Below are 14,070 nucleotides of genomic sequence, written 5' to 3' on the forward strand. Positions count from 1 at the left end.
AAATTGATACCAAAAGTATCTGACTGTACTTTATTTTTATATTTAATTTCTCTACATTTATGTGATATCTATCAGGACGCAAAAACTATGATGTGCTTATTATCAACCCAACATTTTATTTTATTTTATTATTTATACCTTTATTTATCTAGCACATTGCACTGCACCTTTCCTGCTTCTTTTGCACTTCTGGTTTTAGATGCTAAAACTGCATTTCGTTGTCCTAGTACTTGTACTCTGTGCAATGACAATAAAGTTGAATCTAATCTAATCTAACATCAATAAAGAAGTTAAAATGCGCTCCAACTTGACCAGCTGCAACAACAATATGCTGCCTACAGTTTTCTACATTGTGAATTAATATTGAAGACATCCAAACTATGAAGGAACACATATGGAATTATGTGGTAAACAAACAAATGCTCAACAAACCAGAATATGTTTTATATTTTAGATTCTTCAAAGTAGTTGAATGAGGTGTGTCCAAACTTTTGACTGGTACTGTACATGTTGTAGTATAAAACCTAGATAATAATGGCTCATAAGGGATCATTCAGCTGCAGGAACACTTTCACTCTTGACACTTTTTTTATCTTGTTACTTTTACTTGCAATATTTTAGTGTGATTTTGCTGTTAATCTCATTATGATTAAGTGAGAAACAAAAACCCTCAACAATTATGTGGTTAATATGCTACCACATTGGTCCATAGACATTGAAAAATGAGGCAAAAACATGTGAAATTGTAATACAAATATATCCATCTCATTCTTTATTCTTCCATGCACAGGAATAGCTTTTCAAAATATGCAATGACACCTTCATTTAACAACCTAAGACAAACAGGTCTATAAGAAATATGTAGAGAATCTCCTTTCTAGCTCTAAGAAAGACAAAAATAAAGAAGTCACAGTTTTTGATGAACACACAGTAAGCTTGAAACTTTGACTTAACCATCAAGGTTTTACAATTGATCTACAGTATTTTCTCAAGCCTTAAAGAAATATCGTCCTTAACTGATAGAGGAGAGTCACGCACAAGCTAAACATTTACAGTTGACTCAGGGCGACGAAATAACCTACCCTTTTAGCCTGGATTCCACAACATTGTCGAACAGCGGTAACACGGGCAAAGCTATGCACTGCATTTAATTAACGTCAAACAATACCCAGGGATTCACTGGCTGCAGGTCAGCGCTTCCTAAAGCACATCCACTTTATGCATACAATTGATCCGTCGCCTCAATAGCTCATGTTGCACCTACCAAGCAAAAGGGGCTCCTGTCTCTGGCACAAGGCTGCTGTTTTATCTTGCAGGAATTTCATATTTTATATTAAATTGATATCCAAAGTGCACAGCCTGGACATGTAGCATCCACCCTGTTGCTACATAATGTAACATATTATAAGCGGTCTATATATATTTGGTAACAAAAAGCCTGATTGACAGCCGGCTACAGATTTGTTCTGACCATACTGCAATACTGGAAGTGTCCAACATAAGAACAGTTTGCAAAAGGAACGCAGCCGCCGATTTCTATACCATACAGGAAATTGACAGATCTGACACCTTCTCCCCGAAGCACCAAATAAATAACACATTCAGGTCAATAAATACTGAAAGACTAAGAAGCGTAACAAGGGTCTGAGCTATGAGTTAGTATAGAACTCACAAGACAAGTTTGAGTATTCAGTAGTGACTGTGAAGCGTATTGAAAGAAGTTCATTCTTAATGGGCCAGTCTCTGGGTGCCTTTTATGGAGCAACAGAGGGGCTGTTGTCTGCTCCAGTCCGATGTCTTAAGCGTAAAATGTGGTTGGCATACACAGTAGTTCATGTGAGATGAAGCAGTAGTTCATGTGAAGATGAAGGTCATGTTCACATGGTTATACGAACCTGGCTTCACAATCTCTTTCAATGTTTTTGCTCACTGTCTGGCATTGAGACACAGTAAATATGAACATTACAATAAGAACAAAAGATTATAATAATAATAATAACTGATAATAACTTAGCAATATTTAACATTATTAAAAACTCAACTCCATTTGTTACTGCACCACACTGACCACCTCTAGTACTGTAGTAAAGTTTAAGTTGGATGTACGCTACAGGACTTTGGCTACTTCAGTGGGCCATCTCAAGCAGAAAAACCTCAAATTTTTCCCTTCAAGTCTTCCAATACTGCCCTTTCTCTTGAGCTCGGAGCTGCACTGACAAATTAAATTGTCTAGTTGTGTGGAAATGCTGGGCTATAGAGCCCCCCATCTGTCAGCAGGCGGAAACTCATTCACTTCCCCAACTTCCGAGTGTGGCTGCTCTCCCAGCGTGAATGTCAGTTTGTATCTCATCCGCACCTTTTCCTGTAAAAAAAAAAAAAACACACGCGCAAACACACAAACTCTTTCATTGGCCCGCTGGAACACACCAGATCTAATGCATAGTGTCAGTGCCAATATATAATAATATATCTTCAAAGAGTACTGGTTGGAATGTGCGACTGTAAGAATGGCCAATACGGTGCAGTACTGACTCCAAACATAGATCACCAGAATTACCACCTCGTGGTTGTATGCCTCCTCCAACCAGTCATGGTGCAGTTTAAATCCATGTCTGTCTAAAATGTCATCATTTCAGAATTTTATCCCATTAGACATTTGTGTGGCATTTTCAAAAGTAGCATATGAATTATTTAGTCATGGCCAAAAAACAAGTTTTGTGAGGTCACAGTTTTCAAATCCAATTGGACTTTTGTGCCAAATTTGAAGAAATTCCCTCTAGGCGTTCCTGAGAAGATGCCTTCACAAGAATGGACCGGGCTGGTGGACAGATTACCCAGAAGGCATAATATAATGCCTCTGGTCATGGCTGTTGCTTGCGCAGAGGCATAAAAACACAGCTGATGTAAGAGAGGGTTCTGTAAATAAATACATTACTTGATGCATAAAAATGTACAAAGACCAAAAACAGCTCAAGGCTGAGATTTACCTTGAGAGGATTTGCAAGCAGCATGACCTGAGTGATGGCAGCAGGGGGAAGGATCGGGTTAAAAGGAGCCAGCTCCGTCCCTGAGGGCGCCTGCAGTCTCACTTTCATCGTCTGGTGAATTAGCACAACCGACATCCGTGGTCATTAAACAGAAGCGGCAACCCACTTTGATTTCATTTGAAGTGAAATATTTAATTTAACGAGTCCAAAATCTGCCAATACTTAAAAAAATAAAATAAATAAAAGGCACACTAGCTTCCTATGAAGTGACGGTGGTTTCACCTTGGGCACAGCAGCCTGTAGAGCAATGTTCCTGACAGGCTGCGGGGCTGTGTTGAGCATGGACGCCACCATCACCAGTACATCGGGTCGGCCTGCTGGACAGTCGGTGGCGAAATGCAGCAGAATACGAACTCCGTTTTTGTCATAAGCCGTCACAGGACACACTTTACCTAAAACACGGCACATGAAGAGGAAAATCAAAATGTGATTATTACAGAGATTCAAAAAGTCTAGAGTCAACACAAACACACCAGCTCTTATTGCTCCCAATGTACTCTGTGCTGAAAGCATGTTCTGATGGTGTGATAATAACTTTCAGATCCACAATGAAAATGTACACAAAAAAAGACCAAGAGTAACAGGGGGGAAATATCATCCATGGCCACTACCACCACTAAGTGGCAGTAATGTCTAAAGTTCAGTTTTTCCAGCCACCAATCTTTCTCAAATAGCGGGGGGTAGGTGTTATTTTCTGACTAGATAACAGAGGTTTATTTACTTACCTGAACCACAGAGACACATCAACTTAATCTCTTTAATGTTTATCCTCTCGACAGGGAATTCTATTAAGGCTGGGAGGTCAGGTACTACTTTTATATTAAAAGTTGTCGAAATGACAACCAGTTGCTAGAATCCTTTATGGTTGACAATGAGAGTGTAGCGCCCACTTGTCAAGTGGAGCACGTCTTCAATTTGAGCTTGAAGCTGGGGAGGGTACCACAGCTATGGAAGACGTCCTGTGTGGTACCAGTCCCAAAGACCCCGGGGGCCAAGGACTTCAGCAGCTTCAGGCCGGTGGCATTAACATCCCACCTGATGAAGACCCTGGAGAGGCTGGTCCTTGGGCACCTCCGCCCCTGGTGATCTCATCTTTGGACCCACTTTGGACCCACTTCAGTTCGCTTATCAATCTGGCATCGGGGTGGATGACGCTGTCATCTACCTGCTACAAAGATGCCTTTCTCACCTGGAAAAGGCTGGAAGCACTGTGAGAGTCATGTTCTTCGACTTCTCCAGTGCCTTCAACACCATCCAGCCTTTGCTTCTGAGGGACAAGCTGGAGCAGACTGGGGTGGACCACCACCTCGCTGCGTGGATACTGGACTACCTCACCAACCGTCCACAGTATGTGAGGATAAGGGAGTGTGAGTCAGATCTGGTGTCCTGCAGCACGGGGGCCCCACAAGGAACCGTTCTGGCTCCATTCCTCTTCTCCATCTACACATCGGACTTCACATGCAACTCTGCAAAAATGCCACCTGCAAAAGTTCTCTGATGACTCTGCAATAGTCGGCCTCATCTCCGCCAATGACGACAGGGAATACAGAGAACTGAACCAGGACTTCATAGGATGGTGCCGGCGGACATTGAGATTGTGCAATCTTATAAGTACCTGGGTGTTCACTTGAACAATAAACTGGACTGGACTAATCACACTAACGCACTTTACAAAAAGGGTCAGAGCAGACTCTATCTGCTGAGGAGACTGAGGTCCTTTGGAGAGCAGGGAGCACTCCTGAGGACCTTTTTCAACTCTGTGGTGGCATCAGCCATTTTTTAATGCAGTGGTCTGCTGGAGCAGCAGCATCTCGACAGCCGACAGGAAGAGAATAAATAAACTTGTCAAGAAAGCCAGCAGTGTGCTGGGGTGTCCACTGGATACGGTGGAGGTGGTGGGAGACAGGAGGATGATGGCTAAGCTATCATCCCTGATGAACAACACCTCTCACCCCATGCAGGACACCCTGGCAGCTCTGTGCAGCTCCTTCACCACCGGCTGCTTCACCCCCGGTGTGTGAAGGAGAGGTACCGCAGGTCCTTCCTTCCTGCTGCTGTCAGACTGCACAACCAGCTCTGCTCCCAGCAGACCACATGACACTAATACATTAATACACTGTGCAATACAACATTTATAATAATTTCTGTCTGTATATATATTTTTACTGTGGATCTCTACTGTTCTTACTGTTTTTATTGCTCATTTACTTATTTATAATACTTATTTTGATCTTGTATTTTTTTATTTTATTTTTATCTACTATGTCTCTTGTTTTGCACTATCCTCTTTGCTGCTGTAATCCTGTAAATTTCCCCGCTGCGGGACTAATAAAGGATTATCTTATCTTATCTTATCTTAAGTGGAATTGCACTGAACTACTTGACTAGCCAATGTTTATACATCAATTTATACTTGCAGGGCCACAAAATGAGATCTGACTCGATGTGGTTTCCTTGGCTATTGTTTCTTTCAACCCTCTCCCACATATAATTACGATGAAAAGCAACAAAATCGGCTAAAATACTCAAAAAACACACACAAACACAAACACACACAAAAAAAGAAACATACAGCCTGATTCATGGAACTCACTTGGCTTGATGGCATCCAAAGGGACAAAGACATTGGTCAGGGACACCTCTTGTCCTTTGCCTGGGCTGGCCTGGCTCAGAGGCATGATGGGGGACAGAGAGCGTAACAGAGGGCTGTCATCTGCCTGGCTCTTGGCAGAAGGGGGAGTGGACCCAGCCCGCATCTCTCCTAGGAGCAGTGAGTTGGATGCGGCGGTGGAGGTGACACCAAAGCTGGAGAACGGGGCAGCGGGAGCGAGCAGGTCCTCACTCTGGACCAGCGAGCTGCCAAAGTCCATCACAGCAGGTGTGCTGTTGGGGATAATTAAACCGTCTTTGTCAGAAACATCACAGGTCCAATCATGCTTGAATGTAGAATGACAGACATAAACATCGATGACGAAAAGATCAGAACCACCTAGAAAGTCAAAGCAAACACTGCGCAGTCAGGTTTGGTAATCATTAGTGGAACGCAAAGGCACAAGTCCTTGAAGATGAGATTGGGGGCATTTTTATTGACTAAACGGCTCACAACATGATTCATGATGAATTACCAGGATTTCATGTTTAACATGTCACATCCAACATGGCAGTTGACATTCTTGCCTCCTTATGATCAATAATCGTTGAGGCACCAACGTGGACCAAGTTTTCCTGGTAAAGGGCAGATAAAACCTTTATACAACACTTAAGTTAGCTTTTATTTATCTTATTCTTATTAATAACCATATGAACAAAAATAATGTATACCTCAAGCCTTTTGAAGAGGAGTTGAGGTACTTAATCATAGTCAGTGTATTGCCTTCGGTAGATGGCGTCAGCACTTCCCAGGTTTGGAGAAATGGACTTGTTTTACCTCACAGAAGCATAGCAATGTACTGCTGTGGACAAGGGATGCAGCAACACCTATTTTAGCCACCTAATGGCAGTTAGATGGCTAAACTAGGCTAAAATATCATTTAAAGTTGGAATTTAATGTCAGTTTAAGTGTACGCAATATTGGGAATATTTTCACAGCTTTACTTTGCTGTCAGACAGCCCTTTCTGACAGGGAACTAAAGCCGTTATATCCAACTATGCTTTCTTCAAAGCCAACCAGACTAAATGTTTTACCTCCCAGAACACGGGGGTCGCTGGTCTGCCACTGCCTTCAACAAAGTCACACAATAACACAAACAAACTAACCAATAGATGCAGCGGTAGACCAGCAACTCTCTCATTCTGCATTGGTAAAATTACTTCTCTCTGGGGCTTTCAAAAAAAGCATGGATAAAAACTTCAGCTCCCCGTCAGAAAGGGCTGTCTACAGAAAAGATGGAGCGATGAAAATATTCTAAATACAGTGTGCCCCCATCCACAGCAGTAGTTACAGTGCTGAAGACAGCGATGTGCATCATTCTGCAATTTGGAAACTAGTGGTTGAGATGCACTTGACATTTCATACGACAGTGCGGGGAAAACGCTGTGGAGCATTTAAACTTGAGTGTTAAGACACCCAATCAGGCCAATCAGTGCAATTAAAGAAAATTATCCCAAAAACACTTCATGCATCGATCCAGCATCTAAAATATTGCTCCGATTCTTATTCCATCCTCAGATTTACCTTGTGCCACGACTATTTACTCACATTTTAGGACTGCCCAGATCCAGCAGAGCGAGGTCTTGCAGATTGTGACTGAGAGAAGTCGTGTGTGCCGCTCCAGGTGAAGTGGAGACCTGTTGTGAAGTGACAGGGACGGCCGAGGGAGCAGGGGAGGCCACGCTGAATGACTGAGGAGGAGCAGCGGGGGCCCTGGCGGTCAATACTGAGCTGAAGGGGTGGGGCAACATGACTGATGCGGTTGAGACGGATACTGTAGAAACTGGAGGCTCGGAGAAAACGGAACCAGGGAGGCTTAAGGCAGAGGCAGTTGAGGAAGACTTGACTGGGTCAGCTGTCACAGAAAGGGCGTCTGGAAAGAGTGATGATGTCGAGAACGAGGGAGCCGAAGGCGAAGTGATGTCAAAAAAATCAAAATCATGACTGGAATCCTGGAATACGTGGAAATAACAAATAAAAAACATTGCTTTTACCAATAAGGTAACATTTTTATGTTAGTAGAAATGATCGCAATGTATTTAAATACCTGTAGAGAAGGCAAACCATTGTTAAGGTTTACATGTGCGGATTTACTTGGAGCGGGAGCAGGTTCGTTGAGGCCTGTAAATAAACACGAAACATGTCACATATATACATGTAAACAAGATATTTTCCAGAAAAAAACGTTAAACAGGCCCTATTGTGCTATTTTCCAGGTGCATATTTTTATCTCTAGTTACAGTAACATGTTTACATGCGTTAATGCTCATAATCCTCCTTGCTTCTCTCATCCTGGCTGTCCTGCAGCACCTCTTCTCACCCTCTCTCTGAAATGCTCTGTTGTAGCGTTTGCTCCTCCCTCCAGAGAGCAAAGTCTGCCCTGATTGGTCAGCTAGCCCACTCTGTTGTGATTGGTCAACGTTTCACATTACAAAAAACTCTTCCTCAGCTCCGTCTCTCTCTTTTGGGTTTGAGGGCCAAACTAGCCAGAAGGAGTTTTACGTCACTTCTTTAACATTGTGACCTCATAAAGTTACGGAAGTGAAGGAGAGAATTCAATGGAGCCGTTTCAGGAGCTCAAGAGCTTCTGAGGGGGAGGGTAACTCCTTTTAGGCGTGGACTTCAGGTTTTACACTCTACGGACCTTTTACATGTAAAAAAAATATACATAACACACTAAAGAAGAGGGTAAAAAGTAGAAAAGCATAATAGGGCCACTTTAATGTCCAACGTCGCCATGAAAATAAAATAAAAAAATTCACCTAAAGATAGTAGCTCTTCATCCAGCAGAGCCAGTGCTGCAGAGGGACCACTGGGGCTGGGGGACTGAGGGTCCTTGGCAGCGGACCCACACAGAAGGTCAGCAGGAAGAGACAGAGACGTCAGGGGTTGAGAGACGCCCTGGATGTCCAGACCCACCAGGTCAATCAGAATCTCGGACTGGTTTGTGCGACCTGTGCTCATCAGATGTAGAAAAAAAAAAAAGAAACACTGGCAGTGAGTAAACCAAAGATGTACTTATCTTCAAACTGGCATGTCCAACATATTCACAGATCAAGCTGAAAATCAAGAAGCATGGGGTTATTTTGCACAATTTTCTTAAAAGAAACTTTCCGGTCTCATCTAATCAGAAAAAGGTCACTGCAATTTGCAATATCCACTAAATGCACCTTTCTTGACATAGCACAATTTGCAAAATCATATAATGATCTGAAACCAAACCAACTCTTCTTGTGTATAATCATTATTCTATTGGTTACATTTTGTGTGCTTAGTTGACATTCTGGTTTGACAAACCAGTATGCTAACAGGACATGCTGTAAGAGAGGGATTCTTGTTAGACTGGATCTTTGTTTGTAACATTAGCTCTTTGTGTTCTTTGAACTTTGCTATCGTTTCCAAACATTGTCTTTGCTAGGTTTGTCTGACTATGAGCTTTAATTAGGATTACTGTACATGATTTCTGGGCCACCTGATACATTTGCAGAATTTCTAGTAGTCTAATAGTCTTTTATTTTTATTTACATTTGGGAAACACAGCATTAAAGACTCAGGATGCACATGAAAAGGAAGTTTGTCTTGAAAACATGTCAGAAACCGCATTGCCAATTGGCATTTTCTAATGCTATAAACAAACAATGAGGACATGCAATTCTCTGCCAGAACCAGTTGAAATGTACCTTGTCTGACTGATAATTGTGTTTGCTCAGTCTCTCCATTGATGATCTGTCCTTCCACAATCTTCTTATAGGAATTGATGACATGGGAGAGGTCATCACTGGCCTGCAGGATGTCTCCTGTTCAGTGCATTTAAAAAAAAAAAAAAAAAAAAAAAAAAAAAAAAAAAAAAAAGGTTAGACTGGGTTTGTAACATTTTAACAACAACAAAAAATTCCACACAGTGGTTGCTGAATGTAGGAACCATACGAGCAGAATGTGTTTTTTCTGAGTCAAGTGGTTGTCGATGGGATGTTGGTTTTAGTGTCAGTGCAAGGCCATGACTCAGACTCATCTTTCTTAAAATAGGAGAGCGTGTCCTCAGAGTCAAATGGGAAACAATAACAGGATCTCTTACCCAAGTTGCTGTCGTTGTCCTCCGTCTCAGTGGCCAGCTGAAACACAGTTTGCCTCAGCTTGTCGCAATCCCCATACAGCTCCTGGAAAATAATAATAATTAAAAAAAGAATCCGAGAATATTCACATCATCAAACTCATTCAGAAACTGCTGTATCACAGGAAATGAAAATATATGTTTCTCATACATAATACTTAAGACTATGATATTGAATATGTTATTATTATATATATATATATAAATCTTTAAGTAAATTTTGTAAAGTCACTTGACACTTGATTCTTAATGTCGGACTGTTTGGTCTCAGAACGAGGCTGTTTTCAATGCAAGATTTAAATGTTACAGCAGCAAATTACTTTTGAATGCTTTATGGCTGTACAGAGGAAAACAAAGATGTCAATAAAAGGTCAAAGAAAGCAGAGAATTTGTTTCCAAAGGTCAGGTGAGCCCCGTCTTAAAACTAGAACGAACCCTAATGAGCTCCTTGTCTCCGTCCGTGGAGTCTTCGCGGCTGAAGTGAGCCAGCATCTCGTTAAGGAGCTTGACGCTGCTGTTGACTGCCTCCAGTGTGCTTTGTTGCTTTTTTGCTTTATGTGTTCTCACCTCATCCTGGGCGAAGCAAAAAAAAAAAAAAAAAAAAAGATGAATCACACCTGTTGATGTTACTCATTAGCCTTGACCGTGTCAGAATAAACACAAGCTTTGAGATGAAAGAAAGGTGTGCAGTAATTAGCTTGAAACTGAATTCAAAACACGGCGGTAACAATCAAAGTGTTTCACTTGACGCCGACAGACCTCCTTGACCATGTTCTTTATGAGCCGATTTGCCTCTTGCAGATCTTCAGGCTTTTTGCTCTTCAGCAGCTCAGCTAATCTCTGCAGAGAGAGAAAGAAAATAAACACCGGGAGCTCATTTCCCACAGATCACCCAACTACGCAAGCAGCAAAGCCACACAACTTCCCAGGCCCTGGAAAAACAAAATTCACTCATAGATCAACTGCAGTCAGCGGAGGGTAAACGTGGCCTATTTTGGTGAGTCATAACCGGTGAGGTATTTGGAGCGGGAAAACAAACAAAGAGCAGTGTCATAAATCCTCATTAGATATGACCTTTTTCTCCTGTGGGACGCCACAACCTTAAGTCAGTGATGAAACAGTTAGGGAGGGCAAGAAAGAATGGCTTTGAGATCCTCTTTTGATCATTTTAAACCTCTCATTGGACAGTATGTAGTGAGAAAATCACGGAACAAAAATTGCCAATAAAAGGGTTAATTCAATACATTCAACCTGGACCATAGTTTCCCATGTTTTTGTGTCCAAGTGACTGATGGGGACAAAAAATGTTTTAACTGGTACAGTATTGAGTGAAAACTCTGCAGGCAGCATTAGCTACACGAATGCAATGCAATCGCTCAGGGCAACTCCTCATCGTCAACATACGACCATTAAAGTGCTTGATTTTAACACTGACAGGCTCAGATTTATTGTCATTGTCTGACAACATTATGGAAAGAGGAAAAACATGTTTATCTTGTTCTGTGATCTGGCGTTGCATCCCGATGTTGAAATATTATATACATTATATATTGCTAATGCTATTCAGCCATGACATTGAAAAACGTTAAGATAACCCCTTATCTACGCTTTCTGAACTCCAATACAACAAACTCTGGCACTCTACTCTCCAACTATAACTATACTTTTAGTGGACGTAAATTGAGCGATTACATTGCAGTTTAGCGGCTGCTATCCCTAAATGCTGGACCAATCTCAAAAATGTTAGCCAGACACAAAAAAACATGGGAAAATAGGGTTCAGGTTAAAAATAAAACACCATAACCTTTTAAATAATGAAAAGAAAATGAAGGTATAGTGCTGGTTAATTGCGTGATTTATTTTAAAGATTTGGATCCCCCAGAATTGGCTGCAATCATAAATATTAAAAAGGAGCAGTTCAACATTTTGGGTAATACGTTTCTTTGCTTTCTTGCAGAGAGACAGAAGGGAGGATTGATAAAATGTGAAGCGACAGCCAGAAGCTGGTTAGCTTAGTTTACCATAAAGATGGGAAAAGGCTTGGCAAAAGTTAACATGTTATGTTATGTTATATCTTATTTGTTTAGGATTGCAAAAACTAAAGAAAAAAAACGACAGATTGTGGTTTTAAGGTGAATTATGTGCCTGACTGTTTCACGTAGGGGGCAGCTTCTTTCTGGATCCAAGCCAACCTTCTCCTGCATGTACCTTAATATGTGATCAACATTAGTTGTATTGATTTTCTTGTCCTCGCTCTCAAATAAGGCGACTTCCAAAAATGTCATATTATACCTTTAATAGTCATCAACACAAAGGATCTGAGTGAATATGTAGGCACTCTGATACTTCAAATGCAGAGGTACAAAATGATCTTCACTGTAATAATCAAGCATGTCATCGAAAATCTTAATCGGTAACAAAGAGAGTTAAACAACAGAAAGCAAGTTATTTGCAGTGAGTGAGCTTCTGCGTTCACATCCCAAAATAACTCCTCTTACCTTGCTCTTCGTCTCGTCATCAAACACGGGATTCTTGGGTCGCGGAGAAGGCGACGGTATTAAAGTAGCATCAAGAGGGACTTCTGGGTCAGCTAAAACAATACCTAAAATAAACATGAAAACAGACAGCTATTACACTGTGGAAGTGACAGTTTCAGGGCTTCATGGCAACACAATTAGAGTCCAAAGCACAGCAATGTCATAACCGCCTGCTCAGTGTTTTATTTTTGGATGCCACTATTATGCAACCATGTTGTTTTACTGCGTATTAAATCGTATCCGCATATATTCTCTCAGTCTTTACGAGGTTGATGTCTCACCCTGTGACTTCAGCATCTCATACGCTTCAAAGATCTTTGCTTCGTCTGGTAGAGACACAGTCCAGCTGTACAGCATCTCGATCACTTTGGTCTTCACTCCCTCGGATACTTTGTCCCCTAGATACTGGAAAAAAAACAACAGATGCACAATTTAAGATTGACACCAAAACTCCCAATTTTAGGTAATCCCCATTAGAGGAACTTTAATGTGCTCTTACTTTGGGCGACACCACCTTGATCAATTCATTTAAAAAACGAAATTTCCCAACTTCATTGTGAAACCGTCGCCCACAGTTCTTCATGCAGGCCTCGAGAACCTACAAAAGGAAAGCAGCCTGGTGTGAATACATTCTTCCACTTTCTGCTGATGCGATATCCAAAATGAAAAACACAGTGAAAGGGATCACACTTACGGACCGTTAATGCCTGTATCGCCTCCCACTCCTGAGGGGACTGGATCTTGTGAGCCAGCAGCCTGACAGATATTTGCGGGCTGGAAAATATAACAGCAAACAATCCAATGCACACAAAGTAAGAAAAAGCCATCTGGAGTCTGGAACGATGGACACAATGAAGACACAGATGGACTTAATCAGATGTTATGGGTGAACCGTGTGACCATACCCTTCCAGTTCCTTGTTAACTTGGTCACAGAATCCCATTATGTACTCCCAGTCTTCCTGTCTGTTAGAGGGGTTGGTGGCTTTGTCTAGAAAGAAAAATGAAAAAATAAGGATGTGCTCTTTAATGCTCTTACAGGACATCTGGAGTCTTCCCTATAGAAACACCTATGCTAAACACATGTACTGTCCCTTTAAGGGTAATTAAGGCTGGATATTTAAAAGGGTTTGAAAGCATTTTCCAGTATTGCAGCTATTCATTCAACACAGGATCATTTTTGCACGATACTTTTCAGTTTTAAGCAATGTCATTCTAGTCCAACTCTTGTTTCCGACAGCTGCGGTCACAGAGCACATCGGTGCGCGCCTCTAATGTCAACAAACCAGGTGAAACGAGGTGTCAGAGTCGGTACTTACTAAGCCAGGACTCCAGAGATTCTCCATCGTCCGCCATGTCTCCAACCCCGACACAAACAACGCGTGACCCGTGCTGCCTTCACTTGCGATCGGACAAATGGGAGTCGCGAGTAGCAAGTTCTTCTTCATGTTCTTCCCCAGGGTTGAACAGCGGCTCGCACACAGCTTGAAACTGCATACAGCCACCTACTGTACAGGAGGGTGTCTCGTTTTATATACTGTGGTCTTACCTCCTGAAAAAACAGTGTTGTCAAAGAAATAAAAAATAAATATTTTACAATGACATTTTTCTGGTGCAAGATAATATATTCAATATTTTTTTTTAACCCAATACTTGTTCTTTTTTTCACCAAGCAGAAAAAAAATATTCCCTTTAAACCTGTGTGGACCAATCAAATTGTTAAGAT

General features: G+C 41.6%; 1 protein-coding gene across 1 annotated transcript; it reads right to left on the bottom strand.

Annotated features, from left to right (window-relative positions):
* Positions 1-749: 749 nt before the first annotated feature.
* gga3a (golgi associated, gamma adaptin ear containing, ARF binding protein 3a) lies at positions 750-13,833 on the bottom strand. The gene is made up of 17 exons (XM_054604571.1): positions 13,664-13,833; positions 13,251-13,335; positions 13,044-13,119; positions 12,845-12,943; positions 12,627-12,750; positions 12,307-12,410; positions 10,568-10,648; positions 10,244-10,381; positions 9,773-9,854; positions 9,378-9,494; positions 8,460-8,651; positions 7,745-7,818; positions 7,246-7,649; positions 5,641-5,930; positions 3,270-3,439; positions 2,988-3,098; positions 750-2,362 (listed from the first exon to the last, which is right to left on the bottom strand). The coding sequence occupies exons 1-17, from the start codon at positions 13,698-13,700 to the stop codon at positions 2,252-2,254; spliced, it is 2,295 nt and encodes a 764-aa protein (XP_054460546.1). The 5' UTR covers positions 13,701-13,833; the 3' UTR covers positions 750-2,251.
* Positions 13,834-14,070: the final 237 nt, after the last annotated feature.

This window comes from Anoplopoma fimbria, chromosome 9, assembly GCF_027596085.1.
Source record: "Anoplopoma fimbria isolate UVic2021 breed Golden Eagle Sablefish chromosome 9, Afim_UVic_2022, whole genome shotgun sequence".
NCBI classification, from domain to species: Eukaryota; Metazoa; Chordata; class Actinopteri; order Perciformes; family Anoplopomatidae; genus Anoplopoma; species Anoplopoma fimbria.